General features: G+C 42.7%; 2 protein-coding genes across 4 annotated transcripts in view; one reads left to right on the top strand and one right to left on the bottom strand.

The window, feature by feature from the left end:
• The window catches only part of CIT (citron rho-interacting serine/threonine kinase), a 71,178-nt gene extending 58,393 nt beyond the window's left edge, over positions 1-12,785 (top strand). For both annotated transcript variants that reach the window (XM_009287519.1, XM_009287518.1), the window contains 16 exons: positions 884-1,021; positions 1,299-1,479; positions 1,688-1,779; positions 2,079-2,183; positions 3,063-3,232; positions 4,213-4,293; positions 4,505-4,640; positions 5,920-6,059; positions 6,940-7,032; positions 8,770-8,878; positions 9,011-9,139; positions 9,979-10,059; positions 10,686-10,764; positions 10,880-11,062; positions 11,953-12,256; positions 12,762-12,785. In XM_009287519.1, the coding sequence (XP_009285794.1) occupies positions 884-1,021; positions 1,299-1,479; positions 1,688-1,779; positions 2,079-2,183; positions 3,063-3,232; positions 4,213-4,293; positions 4,505-4,640; positions 5,920-6,059; positions 6,940-7,032; positions 8,770-8,878; positions 9,011-9,139; positions 9,979-10,059; positions 10,686-10,764; positions 10,880-11,062; positions 11,953-12,256; positions 12,762-12,785 (2,045 nt within the window). The remainder of the gene's footprint in view (positions 1-883; positions 1,022-1,298; positions 1,480-1,687; positions 1,780-2,078; positions 2,184-3,062; positions 3,233-4,212; positions 4,294-4,504; positions 4,641-5,919; positions 6,060-6,939; positions 7,033-8,769; positions 8,879-9,010; positions 9,140-9,978; positions 10,060-10,685; positions 10,765-10,879; positions 11,063-11,952; positions 12,257-12,761) is intronic.
• Positions 12,786-18,667: 5,882 nt separating this feature from the next.
• Positions 18,668-27,565, bottom strand: PRKAB1 (protein kinase AMP-activated non-catalytic subunit beta 1). 2 transcript variants are annotated; one of them, XM_019474187.1, is made up of 8 exons: positions 27,478-27,565; positions 26,326-26,500; positions 25,273-25,439; positions 23,438-23,531; positions 22,389-22,503; positions 20,977-21,110; positions 20,400-20,468; positions 18,668-20,317 (listed from the first exon to the last, which is right to left on the bottom strand). In XM_019474187.1, the coding sequence occupies exons 2-8, from the start codon at positions 26,488-26,490 to the stop codon at positions 20,240-20,242; spliced, it is 822 nt and encodes a 273-aa protein (XP_019329732.1). In that variant the 5' UTR covers positions 26,491-26,500; positions 27,478-27,565; the 3' UTR covers positions 18,668-20,239. The 2 variants fall into 2 exon arrangements, with proteins under 2 accessions (XP_019329732.1, XP_009285792.1); XM_009287517.2 differs by lacking the exon at positions 27,478-27,565 and adding an exon at positions 26,771-26,918.

Raw genomic sequence — 27,565 nt, 5'->3', positions numbered from 1 at the left:
GGGAAAAGACTTCAGTTAGGCATAAAAGGAAGATACCAGGTCAAAGACGACATTAATATCCTATTAACTAGAAAAAGGGGATACCCTTCCATATCCTTGAGAATGGAGGGGAGAAGGTCATCAGAAGAAATTAAAGGATTGAGGGCTCTGCTCATTTATTGTTAGTTAAGCAGTATTCCAGAGTGAGTGTTGAAGCCAGAGACTCTGAACTAAAACCTCCAGCCTTTAGCTGGAAAACGCCAGAACCCACGCCCCGGTCCAGCGTCCCAGATAGCTGGGGAGGCACAGGGTGCTATGAGGATGGGTAACATCGGCACGGGAAGGTGTCCTCAAGAGGCAGATCATGGGCAGGGAAGAGAATCATGTTCATCAGTAAAAGACCGTGCCTCGAAGGATAAACTTTGCTCAATATAGATCCACTAACAGGGGTTTTAGGTATGCTTTAAGATACGCTGGCACTGATGGTTAGCATGAAGGCTGTTTGAAGAAGGCCTGCTGTGTATTGATTGCAACAGTATAGGTGTTGAAGGGTTTGTTAGCTATAAGCAAAGTTGAGAGATTAGTTTAGCACATCGTAAGCCTTGGAGCTGAGTGCAGACTTGAAATTTAGATGGTTTGATTGACATAATCTTGCTACACCAACCATTAGCCGTTTCAGTTCTGCAGTCTGTTCTCAAGCGGCACATTCTGTGCATCTGTATAAGGTAATTACTGAGGTGGTAACGTAGCTTAAGATTTGCGGATTGCAAAGGAAAATAGTGTCTATGTTCAGCAGGGCTTTGATAGAGATATGTAGTCACCTTGGCCTTAAAATGCCAAAACCTACTATGATTTTCATCCCTATCACAGTTGTCATCCTGATAATAAATTTTGTCCCTTCCAGAGTACAGCCGACGCCTAAAAGAGCGAATGCATCATAATATCCCACATCGTTTTAACGTGGGGCTAAATATGAGAGCAACAAAATGTGCGGTGTGTCTGGATACTGTGCACTTTGGACGGCAAGCATCGAAATGTCTTGGTAAGAGCAGAGTGTGCGCGTAAACAAAGTGTAACTGGACGGTAGAATGAAAAAGCATCAGCCATCTAGAGCAGATTTTCAGTAAAAGCTGAAGAAAGGGCCGAGTATGAAGACTTTGAAACTAGTTGGTGCAAACATTCTACATTAGAAAACATCTGATGGTTTAGAGGAGAAGGAGAGTCTTGGAAAAGCCGGGGTTTGTGCATTAGAAGTTGAGGCAGCTGTGTCATGATTTTTTTTGTCATTGAACAGAAGTTTTTCTCTGTCCTTTTGTCAGAATGCCAGGTGATGTGTCACCCAAAATGCTCCACTTGCTTGCCAGCTACTTGTGGACTGCCAGCAGAATATGCCACGCACTTCTCTGAAGCGTTCTGCCGGGATAAAATGAATTCTCCCGGTCTGCAGCTGAAGGAGCCAAGCAGCAGTCTACGACTTGAAGGATGGATGAAAGTGCCAAGGTATAAACATGAATCTTGGTGCCTTATCGGGTGCTGAAACATTTGGAACGGTTCCTTATATTATCCTGGCTCTTACAATGTGATAATCGGTACATGCCCGTTATAAGTACTTATTACCACAGAAATTCGTCTTTCTAGGAGTTGCATGCTTGTTTTATTCAGAATCCAAGCAGAAAATCCAACGTGACTTTGTGCTTATTTTCTTCAGGAATAATAAACGTGGGCAACAGGGCTGGGACAGGAAGTATATTGTCCTGGAGGGAACGAAAGTGCTCATTTATGATGCAGAAGCAAGAGAAGGTAACTTAGCATTTCTAGGAAGAACACTTTTTTTTTAATCTTCAGATACTGTTTGGTGAGTTGAGAGGCTTAAAGATTGTTACTGTTTGCTGTGGCCATACCTAATTTAGCTAAATCTTCTGTAATAAGGCAACATTGTTGTTTTTCTAGATCCTTAACAGTTTTATTAGCTGGTACGTTGTAATAATCCAGCTGTGAAACATCCAGTGTGTATCCACTTCATTTTGCTATCACAATTATTTTCTTGCTATTTACGTGTTTGTTCTTCTTCGTAATCTGTCTCCCCGTTCTCCCTGCAGCTGGACAGAGGCCTCTGGAGGAATTTGAGCTCTGCCTTCCTGATGGTGATGTAACTGTCCATGGAGCTGTAGGAGCTACTGAACTTACCAATACAGCAAAGACAGGTGAGAATCTAATGTAGATGAGGTCAAATGGACTTCATCTGGCTTGCCACCAGTTGGCATTCTGTTTGGCTGAACAGAATTTTCTCCCTTTAACTTCCATTCTGTAACTGTGTAATTTTGAGGTTACCTCTATTTGAATTAGGTGAATAGGTCAGTCATCTAGATTTAGTTACACGTAGGCTGTTGCTTCTGTCATGGTAGTTGAACTGCAAATAATACAATCATCAAGCCAAATGGAAGTAAATTTTAAGAGTTTTGTAACATACTTAAAAGCACTCGGTTTATTTAAATTTCTTCTCTCAATGCTCTCTATCAAGTGTGAAGTGTCGTAATTCATGCCACCATTGTGCTCTAACCAGAAAGTCATTAACTTAGAAATACTGTGGGGTGTATACAGTCTCTTATTCTGAAAAAATGTTGATGTTTTGCTTTGTATGTATTGAATAGAACTGATGAAAAGATTATGTATGTTTGACTTTAACATTAAAGGATACAGATTGTTAAAAACAAAGGTTTCCATAACCAATTTTTACAGATTTTTCTTGAACAGTACAGGGAAAACTTTAGTCAAGTGGCTGTTTTTGTACTTTTTTTCACAATGGTATTTCTTTCTCTTTTGAATAAAAGGCAAGAAATTATTTTTATTTAGTAGAGACAGCATTGTATGTATGGATTGCATACATCCAGCTAATATTTAGCTTTAAGTAGCTAGCCTGTGCAGGACCTGTAAAGGAGAAACCTATGTATAAATTGCCATGGTAACACGTCATGATGATAAATACAACTTCTCTCCAATGAGGCTGAAAGGTGTTGATTTTAATCCACTGACAATATTCCACAAACTAATCTAAGTCTTATTCTATCTATATAACATCTCAGATGTGCCATATATCCTAAAATTGGAGTCTCATCCACACACCACTTGCTGGCCTGGTAGAACACTCTACCTGTTAGCACCCAGCTTCCCTGACAAACAGCGCTGGGTCACAGCACTGGAATCAATAGTGGCAGGTGGGAGAGTTTCCAGAGAAAAAGCTGAGGCTGATGCTGTGAGTATAAAAGTTTCATTTAATAATAAAATATTCTGGGAGGGAGCAGAGTTTTGAAAAATAATTTTTCGGTATTTGACATACTGAGGTTTAAGTGAAGGTAAGTTATTACTTCTGCCTTATGATGTACGAGTACCAGGAAACTAGTTCATTGTGACGATGCTTTATATTACAATACCCTTCTTGAGACTTGGAGCATAGTAAGAGGATCCCAAAATTGTGCCTCTCTAATTCAGCAAACGGAAAAGGAAGAAAGCGCAGTTAGGACATGGTTTAAATCCGATCTCATAATGTACCACATCGAATGAGCAAAGCTTAAAAGAAAGAAACAAACAAGCAGAAAGCTCCCTCCTCTCCCATTCTTACGGAGTCGGGGCTTTTGTGTTTCTTGGGGTGTGTGTGTGGGGGGGGTGTTTTAGTTTGAATTTTATTCCTGACGAGGTTAAATGGATTTGTTTTGGGTTTGGATAGCCTTTTTCACCATTGTTGCACTGATAACGCTCTATTTTCTGATAAAGGGAGATTTCATTCTATGGCATTGCACATTGGAATGTTAGCTCTGGAGGTAGGGAATATCTGACTAGCAGGAAATCATCTCTTTTCTCATGCTAGCATTCCTTTTGTCTCTGAGGAAAATACATGCTCTCACCAACATTTGGACTCTCTTTTTTAATCCTTCCCCTAGGAAAATTTCGCTGCTCCATTGCAGCAGATTAGGGGAAATGGAAAGGATAGACAACAATAGGTTCTCTCTGAGTTTAGGTTAATTCTGATCGGTTTGCCCGACTGCGTTTCAGGTAGATAAAAGTTTACTAATTCTTTTGCAGGCGGTATCCCCGCAATTTTTAGCTTTCTGAGATAAAGAAATCTGTGCCAAGCTTTTTGCCTGTCTGAAATGATGACCTTACATGGTTAAAATACTGATAGAGAAAGGGATAAAGATTAACTCAACAATAACAAAATCTTTTTGTCATTTGCAGAAATTGCTCGGAAACTCCCTGCTGAAGCTAGAGGGTGAAGACCGTTTGGATATAAATTGCACAATGCCCTTCAGTGACCAGGTAATGATAATATTCAGTTGGGCCTTCCTGAGTATTGGATATTTCATTCATGGAAACGGTATCTTAAGAGCAATATGTGTAATTACATACTTGCTAGTTGGCTTGTTTTTTTCTCTTCTCTGGTAAACAGTGTCGTCCAAGTTTGTTCTTGGAGCATTCCTCGTTCTCCTCACGTAGTGCTGCTTTCATTTTTTGCCCGTTGTCACTGCAGGTAGTACTGGTGGGTGCAGAAGAAGGTCTCTATGCCCTGAATGTACTGAAGAATTCCTTAACGCACATCCCAGGAATGGGTGCTGTCTTCCAAATTCACCTCATCAAGGATCTGGAGAAGCTACTCATGATAGCAGGTAGGGGGCCATAGTTACCTTTGTCCGGCAGTAAATAGACGGTAATTGCTTTGTACTGCTAGAGTACTGTGGTGCCAAAGGGCCGGGCCTTCCTTTAGATTCACTACAGGCTTTCTTCTTTTTTTTTTAATCAGTATATTGTCAGGAATCAATTACTGTGGTTAACACAGTATTGTCTGAGGCTTTCTTTGTAAATGAATGTGTGAATGAAGGCTCAGTTAAACCTTCAGAAAGTGATTTCTCAGTTTCCAAAGCTGAGGGAAGGAGGAACCAGAGGCAAAACATTTCCAGCTTAGGGGTCAGTCGTCATTTTAAGTTCAATTTAAAAAGTGTTGAGGTGATCAGTGAGCGTATCTCTTCCTAACCACTCCATACCCTTTCTTTTTAACGTAGTTAACCATTTGAGGACCACGATGCGATCATGTTGGCCTAGGGCCAACAACTCTGAACCTCTCTTGCCCTAAACGCTAATCCATGTAACAAAATTGGGACTTCTTTCATGGTTTGTTTAAGATTCCTTTATGAAAGGAGCACCAGCTTTAATCTCTCCATCTGTGGTTTCCAGAGATAATCCTTCCTACACGGATGTAGGCATGCTGAAGATTAGGGCGTGTCTTCATCGGAAAGCCCAAATTACCAAGTGTCTGTATGACATTTGTAGGGAATGAAAAACAAATTCTCTCTCTTGTTCTGTTTGTTCTGCATTTTCCCCCTGTAAAGATGTAAGCTGTCCATGCTTTATTTGTTTCAGGGTGGTAGAGAAAAAAGCAATTGGAAAAAGAAAACCTCACACAAAATTAGGAGGCGGCTATGTTCCTGTATCGCTAGACTGCTGAAGGGAATTGGGCTTGGTCTATAATGCAATTTATTAGGGCACTTCTTGGAACTCCATTGCCGGTTCTGTTGGCACGGAGAGGCTAAAGCACCTTCTACTTTAAGAAGTTCCGAAGGGTAAAATAAAACTTCCTGGCTAATTTTGAATAGTGTCCTAATGAGGCCCCTGTTGTGTTGTGATCTACTAGACCTTGGCAATACTAATAATCCACGGAGAGAATGGTTGTTCTCCCAGTGGATTTACTGCCTGTTGTGTGGTTGGGTTTTTGTAAGTTTTCTGTTTCACTTTTAATAGGAATAATATGGAATGAATTCTGCGTGGTACATTGTGACTGTTACCACAGTAACAGCCTGTAATGATAAGCTGCTGCTTAGGTAACGGAACAGACTTTTGTAGAGAATAGGGAGTTTTCCCTTGACAAAATGTAACCACTTTTGTTTCTAGGAGAAGAAAGGGCTCTCTGTCTTGTTGATGTAAAGAAAGTGAAGCAATCTCTAGCCCAGTCTCACCTCCCAGCCCAGCCTGATATCTCACCAAATGTCTTTGAGGCTGTCAAAGGATGTCACCTTTTTGCTGCTGGCAAGGTAGGATACAGCTTCCTCGTGCCCCCAGGCCACCCTTTAGACTGCACTGAGTTTAATATTAATGGAATCAGCATCTTTATTTCACTGGCAACAAATCCAAGGTCTATATTTTCATTTACATCTTTTTCTTCAAATAAGAAGAGTATAGGGGCTGGAGAGAGGCTGAGCTGGAGACGGTACGGAGGATCTACTACTAATGTGAATAAATTCAGTCAGGATGACGTGATGGTATAGCCCAAACTGCTACATAATAAGAAATACAGCATAGCATAGTATAACTGCCTCCTCACAGTTGACTTCAATTTTGAGATTTATAATTAGCAAATTCCATCCATTGTTTATTCTTGAAGGTCATGTAACAGTTTCCAGGCTAGCAAATTTACTTAGGTGTTTGCATCACTTGACAACGCTTGATATTTACATTAATTCCCAGTTTTAGCATGGAACATTTAGCCACAGCAAAAATTCTCATTAACAGTTACTTCTGTGGACTACTTTGATAACAAACTGAACATCATTCATTTCAAAGTGATGTTCAAGATAAATGTTTCAGGGGTCAAAACTTAGACCTAACCTGTGTGAATTTCTTATCCCTTTTAACAAAACATTCTTCTGTGGAAAACCTTTGAATTTTTTTATTAAATTCTTTCAAGTACAAAAGAAATCATAGAAGCAGTTCAAATTCACGTTCTCTTTTGAGAATGTGAAGAGGCTTTTCGCTATTTCACTAATTCACAATAACTATCCTGTTAAAAATGTACTTGCTTATCTCTGCAAAGTTCTTTTTGTGGCAGGAGGTACTCAGATCCGTTTCACACCCTCAGCATTAGAATTTACTCTGTATTACCATCCTGAACTGTGCTTGTAATCTTCCTTACAGGTTGAAAATGGTCTGTGTATCTGTGCAGCCATGCCCAATAAAGTGGTTGTTCTGCGATACAATGAGAGCTTGAGCAAGTTCTGCATCAGAAAGGTAAGCTGAGTAATTCCCTTCAGTAGCTAAGGTAATTCACACATTGCACTAAGGCTTTGCTTTGGAGCAAACATCTTAAACCTTTTTGCATGCATAAGAACATTTGTTTGTCAGCTAAAGTGATAGCAAATTGCAATGTGCACTGACTAAAACTGGAGTAGGCAGCGATTTCCTTTAATAAGAGTTGGCATATTTGGAGAGATGCAGAACAGAACTGTGATTTTTTTTTTTTTTTTTGAGATACTGGACTCAGCTGTAATCCTACCCTCGCTTATTTACCCAAAAAAGGCTATCTTCTTAATTATCCAGCAGTGTTCCCTCACCTCTGTTGTCTTTGGAGAAATCCGTAACAAATGACTTCTCTCTTCTTTTCCATTAAGGAAGCAATGGGTATCTGAGTTTGTTTACCGTACCAGTGAAAATCAAAGGGTACTTGGTATTATTCCATCACGGGATAGGCAGCTGTTTCCCATTCTTACCCTGATCTACGTGTACTTTCTCCTGGCCAGCAAACAAGTCAGTGAGATACGGATCTCGCATGGCTGTGTGTACACCTCCTCTGTACGTAACCCTCTCTACCCGCAGCACTGTACGGTACTCGTACATGTACTGCTTCATTCTGCCAGGCATGGGTATGAAAAGCAGAACTACGGCAACTCTTCTTCAGACAGCCAATTGCAGGCAGATAATACTCTGAGCATCTAACCCGCTCTTCCTCTCGAAGACAAGTCCAATGAATTGTCATGAAAAAATTTTATACGCTCATACACATCCAGGAGAGAAACTCTCAGAACAGAGTGTTTAAATGCTGCCCGCCTTAAAATGGGCTGGTACCCAGAAACTCATGTCCTCCCCAGTTCACAAATTAAGGGATGTTCAGGTCGAACTACATACCCCTGTGAGCTTCTGCAGGATACTTTGAAGGCACCGGTTCAATTTACAGCTTGACTGAGGCTTTTATCCCCACTTGCACTGCCGTAAGGAAGCAGAGTCGGCACAGTAATTCAGATGCTGGCCTTCTTGAAAGTAAAGACAGGTTTGACGGAGATGATCTTGGCACAAGCAATGTGGATGCCAGCAAACCTGGAACATCTACAAGTATTGTAGCTCTTGCTCACAATGGAGCAGCAGCTGGCAGGAAACACTGAAGATGTACAGTCACCGTCCTCTGCTAGTGCTGCCATTCACCCCCGTGGTGCCAAGTGCCTTGACGAGGGCTTACACACAAAACATGTAAAGGCGTGTTTCGGAAGGCAGGTTTTCCTTATCTCTGCTAATCCAGACAACTGAATTTAAATCCTAACAAGATGGCAGCAAGCCCAGAATATGCTTTTCTGTTCTGCCAACTAAATTCCCAGATAAACTAGGAATTATGCAAGGAATCTTGTCCTCAGAAGATCTGGGGATCTGTGTGTTCAGGCTAACCTGCAGAGCTATCCTAGCTGTTCAATCACAGTACAAATCTTGGTGGACAATGTATCTGCATTACGTTGTACAAAGAAGGAAGGAAGATTGTGTATGTTTGTCTTCCTTTTGCTTAAGGGAGCCATCAAGCTAACTTCCTAAGTGTTAACAGCAGAAATACTTTGCTTTTGAGAGACAGTTAGTGACTTTGAGGTTGCCATCTCTCCCTTTTAAAGAGATAAATGTGGCAATATATAATCTTCCAGAACAAGAAAAATCTGTAAACTGTTACAGGGAACTAATATTGGTCTGTACTTTCCTCCTCTTTTCCAGGAGATTGAAACCTCTGAGCCTTGCAGCTGCATCCATTTGACCACTTACAGCATCATCATTGGAACCAACAAGTTCTATGAAATTGAGATGAAGCAGTATACGCTGGAGGGTAGGAGACGTTTCCTGAGGAATGCACCAAGTGGCTCCACAGATTCCTTTGGTGGGGCTTTTCTAAAGCAGTTTAGGGGGAAAAAAAAAAAGTTGGCGCTGATCAGGCTGTTTTTCTCCATTCTCTTTGCAGAGTTTCTGGATAAAAATGACCACACTTTGGCCTCTGCTGTGTTTGCTGCTTCCACCAACAGTTTTCCAGTCAGTATCATCCAAGTGAACCCAACGGGGCAGAGGGAGGAGTATCTGCTGTGTTTCCATGGTAAGCGTGCTGTATGGTTGTGCAGTTGTTGCACTACGTCTGCTCTCTCTGGTACGTGAACTGCCAGACGGTACCGAAGTACTGTTGTAAAGGAGAGCTGAACAGAGCTGACTTTCTAGTGCCTGGTAACGAAGATTTCTTGAAGACTGTGAATCTAAAAGCCCTGGAAGGGTTGTGGCTGGTGGTTTAAGCAGTAAGATGCACAGGGCATTGGCACCAAAATAGCACTTGCTGAGGTGCTTTTGGTCAGCTCGCTTCTGGCTTAAAAGTTCTCTGTGCCTGTGGATGAGTTACCGCAAGTAGGCTTCTGTGCCTGAAGGGAAGGGATTGTAGTCACTGTTAAGTGCAAACAGGTGTTTGATTTTCCTGATAAAATGTTAAAGGGTTTTCAAACTTTGGCATTCTTGTGTGGTTTCCGTACAGACAGATAAGACTTTTTGATCTTCTTGTGATGAAGTAAGAGGGTGCTATTTTTTCGTATAGTGGCTTTTGTTGGCCCTCTAGGACAGTGTCATGGAAATGCACAGGAAGTCTTCAAAAGCCCACTAGCAGTAATTTTGGGTGAGTTACAGTAGGACTCTTCCCAACCGTAGATTAATAACCTTACCTTAATCGGTATAGAGAGACCTAGAATTGCAGTACCTTTTGATACTGAAAGTACTCCTACATCTAGCCAATTCAACGTCAATTAGAGTTAACTCACGGCACTCTAGGATTTGCAAGATAGTAAGCACACTGTCCCTGTTAGGAAGCCCTGGGTCACTTGCCTTTGTCCCTTCAAAAATAAACGAATAAAATTCAGGCGCATGCTCACGACATGACATTACTTTTCTTGGCAGAGTTTGGTGTCTTTGTGGATTCCTATGGAAGACGCAGTAGGACAGATGACCTGAAATGGAATCGCTTGCCCTTAGCTTTTGGTAGGTGTTGAGGGACATTCACTTGGATTATGGAAATTATTGAAACGGGGGAAGCATCCTTGTGGGACAGGTATTCTTCACCCAGCGCTTCCGTTTCCTCTTCCCTCTCCCAATTCTCCCAGAAACTATGGAGATTTTCCCATGATTTAAGATCATTATAAATCCAAATGGCAAACCTTCTGAAGTACAAACAATTTGAGGAAAACTAAACCAAAGTTATAGTTCCTTAATGTTCCTAGTCTGACAGTGATTGAATTGGCTAGGGGAATTTTTAATCATGCTTGGAAGTTTCTGAAATAGTCAAGAATATATAATGTCAGTGTGGTTCCCTCAGGCCTTTCGCACTACCTAATGGGATTTTGTTCAGTTAATAGTCTGTTTTTAATGCCTTTTTCACGATACTTTGGTTAGTAAAATTCTTGAGATACAGATAGTTTCAAAGCAACAATTCTTTAAGCTTGCATCTCCCTATTTAGTAATAGCGTCTATGTCTTATTACAGAAAATATATTCCCTTAGTTTTCCCAAGGGGCTGTGAGGCTCTGTTGTGCTCGCTGATGCTTTTTAGAAGTTTTTAATAGAGAACTGTATTTTGTGTTTTTTCCTCCCTCTGTGATGCTCCTTCAGCCTACAGGGAGCCCTATCTGTTTGTGACCCACTTCAATTCCCTTGAAGTGATCGAGATCCAGGCACGAGCTTCTCTAGGGTAAGTTGTTCTCTTTTCATTACTTTGAACAGCATGGGCTGCAAGACTATGTGTACTTGCCAGGAAAAGGTACAGCGTTGTCATTGTAAAGACTTTTTCCTGCAATTTTACCCAGAACTCCAGCACGAGCCCACTTGGAGATACCAAATCCGCGGTATCTAGGGCCTGCAATTTCATCTGGAGCTATCTACTTGGCCTCCTCCTACCAAGACAAATTAAGGGTGATTTGCTGTAAGGGCAATCTAGTGAAGGAGACCAACAATGAGCAGCACCACAGAGGATCTTCTGCTACACGCAGGTATGATGAAGGCCGTGTGTTACGGTCCTTGTGCACCTCGTAAGCAAACTTCGCTCCAGATGGCTTTTCCCCCCGATGTTGTGGGATGCCCTTGTTCCATTCTTAGAGAGACTGGCGTTAGCCAGTTACTGTAATGCTGGAATAGAACAAGGAGTACAGTCTCTGCTGTTTTAAAATCCAGAAGGCAAATCCAGAAACATTAACTCTATAGGAATATGTGGGTAATCTCTTCCACAAATGCTTTGTGATCTTCAGCTGGTTTACTTTTACGTTGATACAGCTGTGACTTCAAAGCTTGGTGAGCTTAGATGCTATTGATATGACACTGAACATCGATTGACTGTAAGGTCTCTAAAGCAAGAGCCCCTTCCTCTTAAATAATGAGCGTGCCTTAGGGAGGCAGCTGTGATATGATCTTGTTCTGTTCAGCAGAACAGCGATACTTCAGACAGGTGAATAAATACTGGGGTTGATAGTGCCACTGTGCATTGGAAACTGAGAAATTGAGGCTTGTAGCTCGTCCTAACCTGGCCCGAACACCCTGGAGCTACTGAAAATTTTGCATGTGGAAAGGCATAGATCAAATTTTAGTGTACTTCTACATGGAAAAGTATACTGCTGAAGTATATGAAAACGTGTGGTTTTCCAGCCTGTTACATAGACAGGACTTACATTAGCAATTCATTAAGGCACTTTACTAGTGTGGCTAATGTAACGAATACTCAGCTATCAAAGTATCTTTGCACTTTTCATCTTGGCTCAGGGAGGTCTGATGCTTTTTCACCTCAACACTGCTGGGTGTTTGGGGAAAGTTACATTTTTGCTAAAAGAAAATGTAACGTGAGGTTTTTGTCGCTCAGCTGTTCCCGTCCATTATTTTTGAATGACAGTAGCCCTAACAAGAGAGGTCCGCCCACATACAACGAGCACATAACCAAGCGGGTAGCATCAAGCCCAGGACCACCGGAAGGTCCAAGCCACCCTCGAGAACCAAGCACACCACATCGGTACCGCGAGGGAAGGACAGAGTTGCGGAGAGACAAGTCACCTGGGCGACCACTGGAGAGGGAGAAGTCTCCAGGCCGGCTTCTGAGCACCCGCAGAGAAAGGTCCCCTGGGAGACTGTTTGAAGAGAGCAGCCGAGGACGAATGCCTGTGAGTGGTGCCAGAACTCCTCTTGCTCAAGTCAATAAGGTAAGTCAGGAGGCTCAGAACTTTTCTGTTCTCAGGAAAAGGCATGTACTGCAGAAGAGCTGGTGGTACTGTAAAGTACAACAGCAAATCAAATCTCGCCCCCCTCCACCCCAGCTTTCATTAAAACAGAGCACGCATGGTGTAACTCGCTGGCTCTGTGAACACCTTCCCTTGTGCTAGTTCTGTAACCGCAAAAGCAGCTTGACTCTGGAACAGGCTAAAGCCCTCCAGATCTGAAAGCAAAGGTGCATTTACTAACAGAAATCAAGTTATTGAGGACTTGAAGGGGGACAATGTCTGGAGAAAGGAAAGTGGGAGCCTGCTGTGTTCAGAGTGATGCTGATAGCGCTTGCCTTTGTCAGAATTATGGCACCTAGAAGCAAGCGGGCATACAGCACTTGCTCAGCGGTAGCAGCAGCAGTTAGGTGATGTACTGCTGCTGGCACCTGTGCGTATGTGAGAAAAATACGTGCAACCTGTAACTGTCGTTTTATTTCCCTGCCAGGTCTGGGACCAGTCTTCAGTGTAAGTCTCAGCTAGACAAAGTTAGTCATCTTGACCTGCAGGAAAAAAAAGGAAATACACTGAGCATATGCACTCCATGTCTGCTGCCCGGTTACCAAAACAGCACTCCTGGGCCAAAGCTAGCTCCGCATCGGGAGACGTGACGCTTTTGAAGATTGTTCGCATCTCAGTTAATTTCTCTGCACTTTCCTGCACTCCTGTTTTTGCACTTTGTACTACTGTTACTCTTTCAAGCAGTTCATGAACTTTTTGTATTCACTTTAGTCCCTAGTAGTTCATCAAGGAAATTAAATGGGACTAGAGTCCCACCCCAGGTCTTTAATGTGGTTAGCACCCCTTACCAGATAATTGATCATAGTTCTGAGACATGCTGGGAATTCCTGATGGCCTGGAAACAGAAGGGCCAAGGTGAGTGAGTCTTTCAATAGAAGGTGCGATTGGATATTCTCTACAGAACACAAGAAAAATTACTTCTGATTAGTCTGTTCACCTGCCACTTCTGAAAGTTATTTTGTTCTCACTAAACTTGCTCTAGAGCAGCTCTGATGGGGAGGGAAGAACCCTGCTTTAAACGATCCCATGTGCCCGGCCCTGAGACAAAGTGCATTACCTATAAGCTACTGGGGTGTAAGACTTTATCCAGGTCTTCTGCATGACAGTTCACTGCATGCTGCTGCACCATCACTGGCTGCTCTCTCCTTTTAGGTTGCTTTGCTGAGTAGTGTATTGTACCTCACTTGTAAATTAACCGGAACCTTTAGATTACGCTGCAAAATAACCGTTAATTACTCTGGAAATTTGGCAACGAAGAGTTAACAAGCCTTATTCTATGACAAGAATTACAGTCACACTTGTGTTCTCCTCTCAGCATTGAACACGGTCCCTTCAGAAATGGCACCGTAGTCCTGACAGTCCCACGCTCCCCAGAGAACAGCAGCCCAGGGCTGGCTCTTCCCGTGACCTGTAACTTGTCGTACAGTAAGAACCAAATGTCATGGCACGAGAGGATACTCACAATGAACAGCTTTAGCAGTTACTGAACACACCTTCGCCTTTGCTTCTGCGTATCTAACCTTGAGCCATTTATTGCTTTCTGTTCTCTTTTGCTGTGAACATGAAGCAGAGAGCAAATGATTTTCAAAGCAGGTTTTGACCATTCAATCTGCAATAGCAACATTCTAAGTGAACAACCATGTTCTTTACAACTGGAAAGAGCAAAACTGCATCCAATCTTCCCTTGGCCACACTCTTAAACTTCTGCTAGTCCCTTGCAAGCCTGTGCTAACCTGTTCTAGAAACCCATAAAAATTCAAATGCCTTGTCAGTGTCCTTTGGCGAGTTTCATGAATATTGTATTCCGTTCTCTTGTCTGTTGGGTTATTTTAGATCAGATGATTTGGCAGGAAACTTGCTGAAAGTTTTTGTCTCCTGGTCTGAATCTTTTGAAAGGTCACTGAGATCAGTCTTTAAATCTTTGCATCTCATGGAAGATCTTCAAGACCTCAGAAACGGGCTTGTTGAGTCCTGAAAGTGTATATCTTGTGTCTTGTTCGTGAAATGCTTCCTGCTATAGAAATAGCTCAAAGGACTGTACATATTTACAAGAAACTTTATATTCGTAACAAAAGGGAATTGAATTGGTTTCTACTTTTTTATTGTAAACTGTGCGTTTTTCAACACTAGCTTTTTGTTTTAATGGTGGTTGTGGACAGCCATCTTCAGACACTGGAGGGGCCTCAGCTTAGTCCTCCTCGCTCCCATGAAGAAATATTGTAACATTAGGTATCAACTGAAGCTTGTTAGCATAAATGAGGTTTTAGGTCTCTAAAAGTACAGGATTTTTCTTCATTACCTTTTTATTATTGACAAGGGAGGGAACCAGAGGGACAGTTCAAGGCTCCACCTGGAAAGTATTGAACTTTGTTGTTGAACAATAACCAAATAAAACAAATAACTATCTTGACTGGCATGGTGAAATGAACGCTTCCTTCAATCTAGAGTAACACTGAGCCATCCTACCATTGCACCCAGCATTAGAGGCTGTGTAATCTATAGGCGTCAAAGCTTACCAAAGAGCTAACCTTCACAATATTTAGCATTTTAAAAGTTGTTATTCCCTGAACAAGTAGCATAAGTGGCTTCACAAAAACAAAGCATGTTCATATGAACTAAAACAGGTGCGTTTGTCCAAATATTTTACTATAGCAGCAGTCAGCTGCAAACACCTACAGCTAAATTCTGCCCTCGTGTACTTAACTAGTGATGGGGCAGGAACTAAGAACTAAAACAGGTGCGTTTGTCCAAATATTTTACTATAGCAGCAGTCAGCTGCAAACACCTACAGCTAAATTCTGCCCTTGCGTACTTAACTAGTGATGGGGCAGAGGTAAGACACATGTGAGTATCTGGGAAAACAATCTTGCCCTGGTGAATGACCCACACATCTTGAGCTGGAAAAAAACATCTTAGTTAACAATAGTGTGATCTAATGACAGGTTTGGGATTTATCCCAGCAGTGTACTGGTAGCAAAGCGCACAAAGTTACTCATCCCACCGCTGTGCTGGTGCTTTAAGGCCTAATAGCTGCAACTTTAAAAAAAAACAAACCAAACATTCACAAATCAAGTCAGATTGAGTACAACCTGCAGAGTTACTGTACATCTTAACTTACACCTGCTGGGAAAACTTGCTAGATCAGACTTAAATGTAAATACATCTATTTTTAACTGAACCAGTTTTTACAGGGTCTGAAGTATTCTTTCACAGGAAGAGGTTTTTAATATTCACACTGCTGCCTACGGTAACTTAATTTGTCCTCCTACTGTTCAGTGTTTTTGGTTTTGTGCACATACCCACCCCCTTACCCCCAATAAAGGGCTTGTTGGAGGGTGTGTGGGTGGGTTACTAATAGCTCCTCTTACATTTTGGTCTACATGACATTCTTCATGAAAATGCTCTACATAAAAACCAAGCTGCTTGATTTATCTATTGTGCCTACTATCTGATGTATATGATGAAATGCTAACTTGTTAAATGTTCCTTTATTTCTATTTTACTGTGCACAAAGAATACTTATTTAAAGCTCATTGTTGCAGTCCTATGATGCATGATCAGAATTGTAACAAAACTAAAATAATCCAGAAACTGGTGGAGTAAAAAAAAAAAAATTTATTGAGCCTTTTGATTACCAAGAACCCCGCACAAATCCACTGTCAGCACTGTCTGTGCTGAAATTTAGGGGGTCGGGGAGGGCAGGGAGCTCTTGTTATTTCTGCCGTAGACACAGACTGTAACGGCTTACTCAAGAGTCCCAAAAATGACTGTAACAAAACAAAAGTCTCTGCATCTACCTTAAAAAATTTGCTCTCCTAGCAACAGCCAAGAATAAACATAACAGCACAGACTGTGAGATGTGGGTGGGGAATGTAAGTGAGCTAATAAATCCAACTCTTGATCCAGCTTTTGCCTTTGGAGGGATTTGATTCATCCCATTACAGTAAGGGAACACAGTGTGATTAATCCAATTCATTCACCTGTCACGCAGAAAACAACTGAGCAAAAAAAACAAACAAAAAAGACCCCCCCACAGCCCAAAACCCACCCCACAGCGAAAACCAAACCAACCAGCCCCCTGCCCTGCCAGCAGCCAGCCCTCCCGCAGATGCTCCTGCTGAAGAGAAAGGGATCTGGGGGGCTGAGGGGCAGCTGTGGCTCACCTGGAGGAAGGCTGTGGCTCCTGGGAGAAGTTAGCTGAGGCCACAGGCACCAGGGAACAACACGCCTTGTCACCTTGCCTGCCCCTCCCTGGGAAAGACCCTCGGGCCTGTGGGCAGCTGCGCTCACTCACCCCAAACAAGCAGAGCAAGGTGGCGGTGATCACAGAATTAATTACTCTTGCAAGCCCTCGGGTGGTGTGCTGGGCCACTTGCTGGTCACAAAGCCTGGGCCCCTCACCCTGGTTTCTGAGGCGCACAAACAAAGCTTTTTTTGGGCTGCAAAAGCTAATGGTGCAGTGCCAGCTGCACACCATGTACCAAGTGCTCTTTACCATCTGAGACATGGCTATAGGCTGCAAATTAAAAAAACAAAACAAAAAACATTTTCTATAAAATACTTGGTTGTCCTGTGGTTCCACCATACCAACACCAGTGAAAAGCCTGGAGTGAGTCACGCATATATGTAATAGAAAAAAAAAAATCCACAAAGCTTAGCAAGAACTAATGAGACCAGGTCCCTAAGTCTTGCATACTTTCAACCTTCCATTCTCTTCTCCATTTCTCAAAGTTTCTGCTTCTTTAGTCTTCGACTTGTGAAAAATCTGTTTTGCAACTTCAACCAACCAACCAAACTTTCTAAGCTCCTCTTGTCTTCTAGCAAAAAATTAATGCTAGGTCATTCAAACAAGAAACTTGTGGTATCATTTCCCTGCTGGCACTAAAAGCATTTAAGAGAACTCACTGCATGACTTGTCTGCCAATATATGCCCACATTTACTTTTCTTCAAACACAGCTGAAAAATTCCTTCCAACACTTGCCTTGCTGATGCTTATCCTACCAAACAGACTCAGTTCTGCACAAATGCCTTCACCTAGTTTGCTTCCATAGCATTTAACCTGCATTTGGCACCCTGCAGCGCACAGCTCAGCCCCATAGTGAGACCCAGGAGCATTTACTGCTGATGCCTTGGCTCCCGGTGGCTGGCCAAGCGCTCCCAGCCTTTTGTGCCCGTGCCTTAACTGTGGCATATACGCCAAGCAAAGGCATGAGCACAGCCAGGTACCAGAGCTCACTTGCCCACAACTCCTCAAACTGCAGGCCCTGAGCCCTCGTTCAGTCCACTAAACAGCTCAGACAACAGACCATGACCACTTTTACTATGCCGACAGCAGAGCATGTCACAAGAGACCCCCACCATGCCGCTTCTGTGAATAATGCCATTGCCCTACAAGACATCGGGAACTGGCACGCCTTTGCTGACGCTGCGCTATGGAAGGAGAAGCCATTATTTCACATCATTATTTAATATTACTTAAGCATACGGTTTCTCTACGGCAGGGAACTGACAACGAATGGCTGTGGTCACACATTTATCTACCAGCATATACTTCTGTATTTAAACTGCTAGGTGTTTTGACTGAGTTTACATCTCAACAAAAGGCAATCCTGTTAAATTCGTTAACTGGAACTGTTCCAACCTGCTCTCCTTCTCTGCTATTGATGCATCTTTCTTCACTGCCCTGACACAACCAGCTCAAGCTAAAAGGAACCTCTACCTCTCCCGGCCCCAGCAAAGCACACGGGCCTCCCTGCAGTACATGCTGCGCTGCAGGTACTAGCACTGATCACGCATCCCCCAGCCTCTTCCCGATCTCCTCCCAAGCCAGCATTTTCTGGTGCTAATAAATACTACAGAAGGTGCAGGCTGCCCCACTGCACAGCCTAACCCAATGCCATACATGTTCCTGTGCCACCACAAACTGTATCCAACCTGCAATTACAAGCTGCCAAGGAGAAAGGCTTGGGAGAAAAGGTCTGCTTGAAGAGTGGCTGGCTGGAACAAAGGGAAGCCGATGGGAGGCTTAAGGCCAATACCAAGTTTTTCAGCCCAAGGAACTCATCGCTGGAGCCTGTAAGTAACTGGACTCTTGTTCTTCCTGTAAGCTTTATATGACAAATACTCACTGACACCTCCCTCGTCTTCTTTGCTGATTAACTGCAAGTGGACAAAGTGTTTCAAACTGCATCCAGGAATGAAAAGCTTGCACAATCCACCAAGGCATAAAACTGCAAGGAGGCGATCACAGGTTATAAAAGAAAACTCACGGAAGCCGACACAACCAAAGATGGGAAGGATAATAAATAACAAAGCAAGTCACCCCCTTTTCTTGAAAATGTTTTATTTGTTTCTAAAGAGGCTGAAAACAAAAGCAATTCCGTATTTCAGAATACCAAATACTATCCATAGCACAGAATGAAGAAAGAGTTTTTGGAGAAAACCATTGCACTATACCCAGATCTACTGAGCTACTCAAGATATTGCAACATGCTAGTGAACAGATTCGAGGATGGCAAACCACCCTTCCACTGTGGCTGGTTCCACTGAACGCTGGCTGCTGCAGCTTTTGTCCCCCCTCGAACTCCTTACTGATTTGTGCGATGTGCTCTTCCCGCAGTCGGACGGGGGCTGGTTATCATTGGCACAGTCACTGGCACTCTCAGGCACCAAAAAACAAACAGCGGGAAGGACCCAGCAGGTCACTTCCTGAGCTGGCTCCTGCAGGGCAGGCCCGAGGCACGCTGGCAGGCAGTTTTGCATTAATGTTGCATTTGTTTTGGGATAAAACAGGCTGTCAGTACCACGTACAGGCAACCTGGCATTACTATAATCACTTGAAAAATATAAACAGAATAAAAAGTTGCAGAGATCCCCACAGCCCTGGCTGCAGAAGCACCAGGGATTTTATACCCGTGGCCAACACTGCAACCTGGAGCGGAGGCCCAGCTCTAGCCCTGGGCACAGAAGGGTGCAGTGCTGCTGTAACCAGCACGCTGCAACTGCTTACACCAAGGGACAAGTTTGGCCACTGCGACACAGGTGACTTACAGTCACCTTCAGGCTGTTACTGAAGAACTAATCCCTAAACTGAACACACTGATTTCCTTACAGCTACCTATCCCAGCTTAAGGAAGTCCTTATCAATGACAGCAAGAGAAATTGGTTTCAAAAAGCAGATTACTGCAGGACACATTTATGATTTACAGAAAAATCCAGCCATTAAAAACAATACCAGAAATTCCACAGGGGAAAAGTTGTATTTCAGTTCTCACGAAGAGAAAAACTACAGAGCTATTCACAGTAGAAACAGTGCACCCCAGTCTACCGTAAAATAAAAATGAGCTTGTCGGTGATTGCGTCGCTGATTTTTGCCTAGAAAGGCTGCTACAAAAAGATCATCAATATTCGCACTTATTTCAGCCATGCAAGTTTGGAACTTGCTACTGAAATAATTGCGTGTTTGATGAGTTATGAAAGCAGCAATGGGCTTGCTTTTGCTGAGTGTTGAGGTCAAGTAAGATTCCACAAGAATCCTGAACTTTCTAGACTTTGGGCTGGCTTGTTTATTTCTTACAGTCTGCCTCACTGCTAAAGGTCTTTAATCTGTTGCTGCCCTCACATTTTTCAGCCTAATTAAATTGGTGGGTTTTTAACTGAGCTGACAATGGGCACTGACACCTTTGCCATCTGTCTAGTTGCCATGAAGCTGCCATCTCCCAAGAACTTCCAAGGTGGGACTGGGAAAATAAGGAAAATATAGGAGAACTTGGAAGTCTCAGAAACAATATGAAATCAGAGTTCATTTGCTACAGCACAGAGCAGGAGTACATTTGGTTAAGAGAGGAATTTTTTTTCTGAGACTGCACTGGCCCAGAACAATTGGTCATAAACTACTGTGATGTTCATATTGGCTTGTACAGCAAAGTAGTCACATATTTCTTCTTGTAACGATGTGTAGCACTAAGCACCATCACTCCATCCTACAGGAGATGGAAAACAAGTGAGCATATTACATGGTTATCTAAAAGCTGCAAGTGTGAAGAACATGCCCTGGCCTCTCACCTTGATAGAAAGTGCGTAGAGGTGGTTCAACATGACATGGTTGGGTTCAGGGAGTAGAGCAGGATCGCACTGGAAAAAAAGAGAAAGTGAGACAGCATGAAAATAACAGAACTCACAGTTTACTCATCACAGCTGATGGGTGATAAACACCGACTGTAACTAGCCGTACCCTCAAATACATCACACTGCTTCTTACGCTGAGTCCATCAACAAATGCAGACAAAGTTTCAGAACAATCCAAGATCCCTCTGGGGTGAAACCCTCTGCATCCTCACTGCGATCGTGAAACAGACCTCAATTATTTCTTATGTGCTTCTGACATTTTAATAGTGTTGCAGTGGGAAGATTAGGGTTTCTGGGAGTAAAATAGCAATCTAGTTTTCAATTTTGAAGAGAGTGAAGTAGAAAAATAAATTTACTTCAGATAGATCCATCTGGACATATGTAATAAGGAATTTACCAACATGGCAACTACGCTAAGGTTTTTCCTTGCCTGTCCCCTGTCTGCACCCACATTTTTCCCCATCTGTTCACATCCTCAAGGCCATTATTCAGCAAAACAAACTAATGTACTCACAGAAATGCCCGTGTCCTTATTCAGGATGACCTGCAAGAGGTGGGGGGGAAGAATAGGTGGCGATTTAAAGCGCTCCTCTGCCTTACAGACATAGGGCTCCTGGTGGTACGGTCCTGGGGGTGAACTTGACAACTCTGCCAGAGAGATGTTAAATATTTATTCTTAAATAGTCTGTAAGAATATCTGCTCTTTATAGGTACGTTTTTACCGGTATTCCAAGTCGACTTTCACATCCAGGAACATGCGGCCAAAAGAAATCAGTGGCAGCTGATGCAGTGCCAGAGGATCAGTCATTGCCCAAGAAGTGATTTAAAATGTCCAAAGTCTGTCTGACTTGAGACTAGCTGCGAAGATGTGGGAGGCAGAGTTCTGAGGGACCTACTGCACTCCAGAACGTCACTGTCATCTCTGCCCAGCATTTCTCCAGCAAACACTTAGTAGTAAACATTGCTCCACAATGTTACCTCCAAGGGAAGCACTAAAAACATGGTACGCACATCTAAAAGGCAGGTATTATTCCCATGCAGGGACAGGGTAATAGAAAGAGCTCTTCAGAGTCTAAAGCAATATAAGGAAAGGCTGTTACAGCACACGGGGGGAAGGCATCTACTAGAATCTCCTCCTGGCTTCTTGCACTGTCCCTCTCACAAATAACACTCCCTCTCAAAAAAAAAAGCTTTGTCCAGGGGAAAGTGGCATATAGCAAAAAACAACCAAAAGCACCTTCTGCCTCAAAGGACAGGTCTTCTGAAGGAGGATTTAAGGTACTATTTCAATCGTGGTGTCCATCCCTATAACGGTCTATAAAGAACAGGTGGCAAGGCTGATCTCAGAGATGACTCAAGCCAAACCTTACCTCTCTTTTGTTACACTAGAATATGAAACTTCAGGCAAAAATAGCATTTTTATATTATTCTAAGATAAACATCATTTATACTAAACTGAGAGGATATGACATATTCCTGAGCGTGTGACAGCACTACTAAGATGCACCCAATTTCTACCTCTTAATGTGCAACTTCTGACCTCCTCAACCCGTCTCCTTAGCAGAGAAAGATGGTATTAGGGGCAGTGTAGGCTGGCAACATAGAGTTGATGTTGTAAGGTAGAGACTGATCCACCGAGTGCACCAAAACCAGCTATTTCACATCACGCAGGCAAACAAACAGCTATTAAGCACCCATGACTTCCTCCTAATCAGATCTACAGTGACCTGTGTTGCTCTGTCAGAGGCTTCCTCCTTCATGCATTCCACATTCCTCCTTTGTGCATTTGTGATTCCTGCACACGTCCACAGGGCCTGACAAAAGCGGAGATTAATCTATACTGGAGCTTTAACTCCAGATGAAAAGGAAGATGGAATTTTTAACAGCTCTAAAAAGTGTGATATAAAATTACCAGTACGCTCATACCAGACATGTCTGAACATTTTTGGGAGTCCACCATCAAAGCATCGAATACTTCAAAGTCAGTTTTCTTCACCTGTATGATGTTGTTGACGGTACCTAGCTGGCTGGTTACTACTGGCTGGGAAGAAACAAGATACAAAAGTCAGAATAAAAGAGCTGAGAGGACTATTAGATTCTCAAAACTACACAGTGCTAGGTTAAGGGCAAGTGCAAGATTTAGGGTTGCGGGGGGCATGCATCTCAGTTGAACCTGCTAGGTCCACAGCACTTGATAAATTCTTGGGCTATAGATAAGGCTAGGATCAGGTTTGGGCTAAAGTTAACAGTGAGGACAGAAGGAGCTAAGCTTTACTTTTAGCTTCTACAGGGCTTTCAGAGCCAGGCTAAGATCTGCATGGCCTGATGTAGGACAGAGTATGGTTGGTATTGCTGGTTTACTGCTAAAGCTAAGACTAGAATCCAGGGCAGAGGGTTCTAAGAGCTAAATTTACTGCAAGGTAAATTCTGCAAGGTTCTGCGAGGTTTGCCAAGACAGCGAGAAGACTGGAACCAGCAACCGTGAATGATTAGTTCTGAAGCAGGTGGGCACTGCTGGGCGAGCTAGGGTTAAAGCTCATTTTATAGCAGAGGAGGAGGAAAAGGCCTGGTAGTTTTTGGCACAATTACTGGACTATGAAAATATCTAGAGCAGCAATAGCAACATTCTGGCACAGTTAGCAAGTACAGCACAGAGAGATTTGGGCTGTCAGCAATGCTACAGTGCTTTAAAAGACAGTTTGGCACTAGACAAGAAAAGCTCACGGTCTCTTATAAACCAATACCCAAGAGATCTTGTCACCCATTTGTTACAAAATCTCCTGTCCTTTGAGGCTGATGCCACCACCTGGGCCAGCTGGGATCAGAAATCTCTCTCTCACCAGCTTAAAAGGTCAGTTTCTGTTGTTAACCAATACCTTCTCCCCGAAAAGGCCAGCTATTGGTAGAGAAACCAGCCAGTTTCTCATCTTCAGCTGCCTCAATGAATACATACAGCAAGTCGAAGAAAACATTACCTCTGAAGGATCGTGTGTCCACTGCCCATCCACAAAAAACTTGTATTGGTGCTCTCCTTCTGGCAGGTCCAGGATTGCCACAAAGTTATTGTGACTGGAATTTAAGACAAACAATCAGCCTTGAAATACTCTGAGAAGTATGTCAATCTATAAACTGTGACGAACACTGTAACGCAGAATACAAGCCTCCTTAACATGCAAAAACTTAAAAAGGCAGTGCCACATTTAAGAGAATCTCATGCAACCTAAAGGTAAAGATTCAAACTAAGGTTAATGTTAATGATCATTTGTTCTGTGACAGTAAGTCCCAGCACATCTAGTATCACATTCCTGGCATCAAGGAATTGGCACTAAGCTTTTGTAAAGTCATCATCACATCTTCACGCTACTTGTTAGTATGTGAGACCTTATTTTATCTGCGAGACTCCTGTTGATGGAACAAGATCAGCTTACTCGTATTTCAGAATTTGCCATCATAAATTGCATTTCACAAATGCCCATGAGATAAATGAACAACGACTAGAAGCAGCAACTCAATACTTCTGAGTTACTTTGGGTCTGAATAGCTGCTGCTTGCTAATTTTGATACTCCTGTGCTGTGAACTTCCTGATTCTTCAGAAGTCTTTACCAGCATCTCAAAGAAGCCGAGAATCAGTTGATTCTACGTGAACAATTCAAACAGGCCACACAATGCCAGTATCTCTCTTTACTTCTTCTCAGGTAAGGAGTGTAAGCATACCACCACAGAGCTGGATTTGAAATTTCAGTTTGGAATAATGAACTCTTCTACCTGAGCATATTTGATTCAGAAACACGATTTTATCCAGCCTCTAAGGAGGTCCAAATATCTCCTTTCCCAGACTACCTAATCTGACAAGAGACAAACCTGGAATTTTTTTTTTGGTAAAGAGACATTTTTGTCCTTCTTCCAGATTCATTTCACCATTTCCCGTCTCCCAGGCTTTCTGCTTAGAGTATGACAGTAATACTGACGTTCCACTGGCCTTCTTTCCAGCTCCTGTCTTGATAACTGATGTTTCACATTGCTCATGCACAGAACAATCCTCCCATACCATTTCATCAGGCCACTATGCTCCTCTCTCAAGTTTCCTAAGAAATTAAGACACTTCTGCAACAATGACAATGCAGGTGGGCACTCACTGAGATGAGAAACACCAGAAATTGGCAGGAGACCAATCTTTCATGGATATGTCATCATTGACAGACAACAGGGCTCAGATCAACAGTTAAATTCAGACTCTCTGCCATCCATTAAGTTTTAAATTTTTGAAAAAACATTGGTTTAAATGAAATACTCAGGTACAGAATCAAGCAGAGCTCCAGAGCTCTCTGGCAGGAAAAAGCACTTGGTGCCTTAACACAGATTTATTCTCTTGTTCATGTAGTTTACCAGCAGGTATCCCAGGCTCAGAGTTTCCTAAGTAGCATTTGGACCCTTTGAGCTGGGCAAAAGCCAATGATATGGCAAGAAAGTACATCTGCCATCAGAGACACTATGCCTAAAACCAACTTCACCTTACATACCCCCACTTTATCCCAGGTAGCAGACTGCACAACAAGGATTGTTTTGGGTCATTTGTGCGTGGTGCCTAGTGAACAAATCACTCCTTCAAAATTGACACACAGCTCAACCTTCATCCTGTACCATCCAAAAATCAAAAAGTCAGATTCTCATCAAGGGCTTGAGAAGAGAAGCAGGAAAGTGGTAAATCCAAGCACAATACCAATCTTACTGACTGACCACCTTTCTCACTGCACTAAGCATTGCCAGTCCATGGGGAACATCACTGATATAGCAGCAGCAGTTTATTACCTCCTTGTCAGAGGAATTTTACTCCAGTTGTTGAAGGACCCAGATAAATAAACTTCTTTCCCTCCTCCAGTCCAGCGAAAGACTGTTGGTCGAGCTTGAGTGGGAGTTTTATCATTCACCTCCAGATCTTGTTGCCAAGCTAGGAATTCTTCTTTCTCCAACGGAGCCTACAAGCACAATGTCTTAATCGAAAGGAATTCTTTCCTGGCAGTCTTAGATAATCTATATTTTACTGAAGGTATTTTTGTGCTCAGACATGATTGTCTAAGGTACAAGTCTACAGGTAGTTTTTGCCAGATAGAGATTAGAAACTGTGCATTTCATGTTGTGCACAAATTCATTTGCACAAATTCTGCAAAGATATTAAAGCCTTCCAAATTTGCACAAAGAGTGGAAGGCAAAATAATCCCCCTCCCTCCAGCCTAAATTAGGTTAAAAAGAAATGGCTTGAGCTCACAAGAGTTTTCAAAATACACAGATATAAGAAGAGGGAGAAAAATAATTAAGAAGAAATATACTTAAGAAGTATTTAGATTATACAAATATCATACGCACAAAATTTGCAGTTGGCAGAAAGATTATGAATTGTCTATAGGAAACAGCTCTGTCCAACAGTCAAAATCTAAGTGTAATTTTCTATTAGACATTCTTACGAAACATGACACACAGCAAGATGTTTCTAACAATCCATCTAATACTGAGCAAAAAAACCAGTTAACAAATTTTTTCATATGGAAAATAATAGACAAGTAAGATGTCAGTGCTGACTGCAAGAGCATTAAGGACCCGAAGGAAGCAGAGGCACTGTACTTAGAGCTTTGAGCCAATTACGTTTTAGTTTTTCTACAGTTAATTCTTGCTGGAAACCATGACACTACACTCATTTTATCTGCTTGAACGTCAATGCAATATCTCTCCTTAGCGTGGGAAGCAAGGGAGATAGTTTTGTGTGTAAACTCAATGACAGAATTACTGAAGGTTGCTAACAGCACCACAACTGGACAGCATTCCCAAAGCTAGCAACGTTAGAAGACAGGAACAAGCCACCAATACCTTCATTTCCTCTGAATGGAACAGGTCTGCATCTTCAGGACTGTCCATTAAGATTTTTGGTCTATCACCCTCTTTTGTACTGATAGCTCCTCCTGAGTTGTCACCTCGGGATGCCTTATGCCCATGACGCTCCAGTCCAGCTCGCTCGCTGCTTGTGTTCCCCATTTTTAAGGGCCTAAAAGAGGAGGAAAAGCCAGATCAGCACATGTATTTTTGAAGCCAGAACACCAGTAGGCAGGAAAGCAGGCTCATCAGTAGACCTGGGCTCTGCTTCTGAGTTGAAGCGTCTAAGAAACTTGATTAACCCAAAATGCTAGCATCTTAAAATTATATCACGCTCAGAACAAAGACGCTAAATGACTCTTGATAACGTGCTACGGTTCGATATCCTAGCATCTCTGCAAGACTTAGCCACTCTAAAAGCAGGTATCTGTCACTGCAGCACCTGGTATTCTGTCTTCCCAAGCTAAGTGCTTGTTCTTCTGTCTTCTGAATACCCATGCATATAACGTTCTACCACATCAGTTGAAGCATCAGTAGAATGTTCTGTCAGAACGCTTCAAAAACAGCCTAGTAGAAATGTGATTTCACTAGAAAATGAAGTTATCTCAGGTGCCAAACTACTGAGGATCCTTATAGTGGCTGGCTGCGGCTCCAAAGCACAAACAGCACAGTCCTGCTGAGGAGGCTTCCTCCAGTCTCCGCTCTTCTCTGGGAGAGGCAGGGGCCTGCTGTACAAGAAACACAACACTTCTTCCCGCTCCACAGCCCGTGTGGCCACATCCACAGGGAGAAGGGATGAGACTGGATGCACGTGCCGCATCTTACCTGAAAGACTACTTACAGGTGAAGAGCAGCAACTTAGAGGTGGCCAAGGTGGCCGTGGGGAACCATACAGACAGGGTCTTGCAGAGCGCCCAGCAGGGTACAAGTACATGTACAGGATATTGCCCTGTTTCCTGTAAGCTCAAATTATGGACACTGCCCAACTTTCAACTGTACAGATCTCAGCTCAGTCACAACCTGAAACCAGTCTCAGCCTCCGTGACCTAAGTAAACAAACAACTAATTTAACTGGCACGATAAAAAAAAAGTATACGTGCAAATGTTAACCGACTACGTGAAACTGCAACAGCTTTGAGCGTTCCGTACCTTCTTCAAATAGCGACCTGTTGATTCTGCAAGACAGACTTGGCAGGAGTGGGAGAGAAGGCCCGAATGAGATCGAACAGCCATGAAG

The sequence above is a fragment of the Aptenodytes forsteri genome, unplaced genomic scaffold, assembly GCF_000699145.1.
Source record: "Aptenodytes forsteri isolate BGI_AS27 unplaced genomic scaffold, ASM69914v1 Scaffold297, whole genome shotgun sequence".
NCBI lineage: Eukaryota > Metazoa > Chordata > Aves > Sphenisciformes > Spheniscidae > Aptenodytes > Aptenodytes forsteri.
The sequence above is the reverse complement of the archived record's forward strand: the minus strand, read 5'-3'. Positions and strand labels throughout refer to the sequence as shown.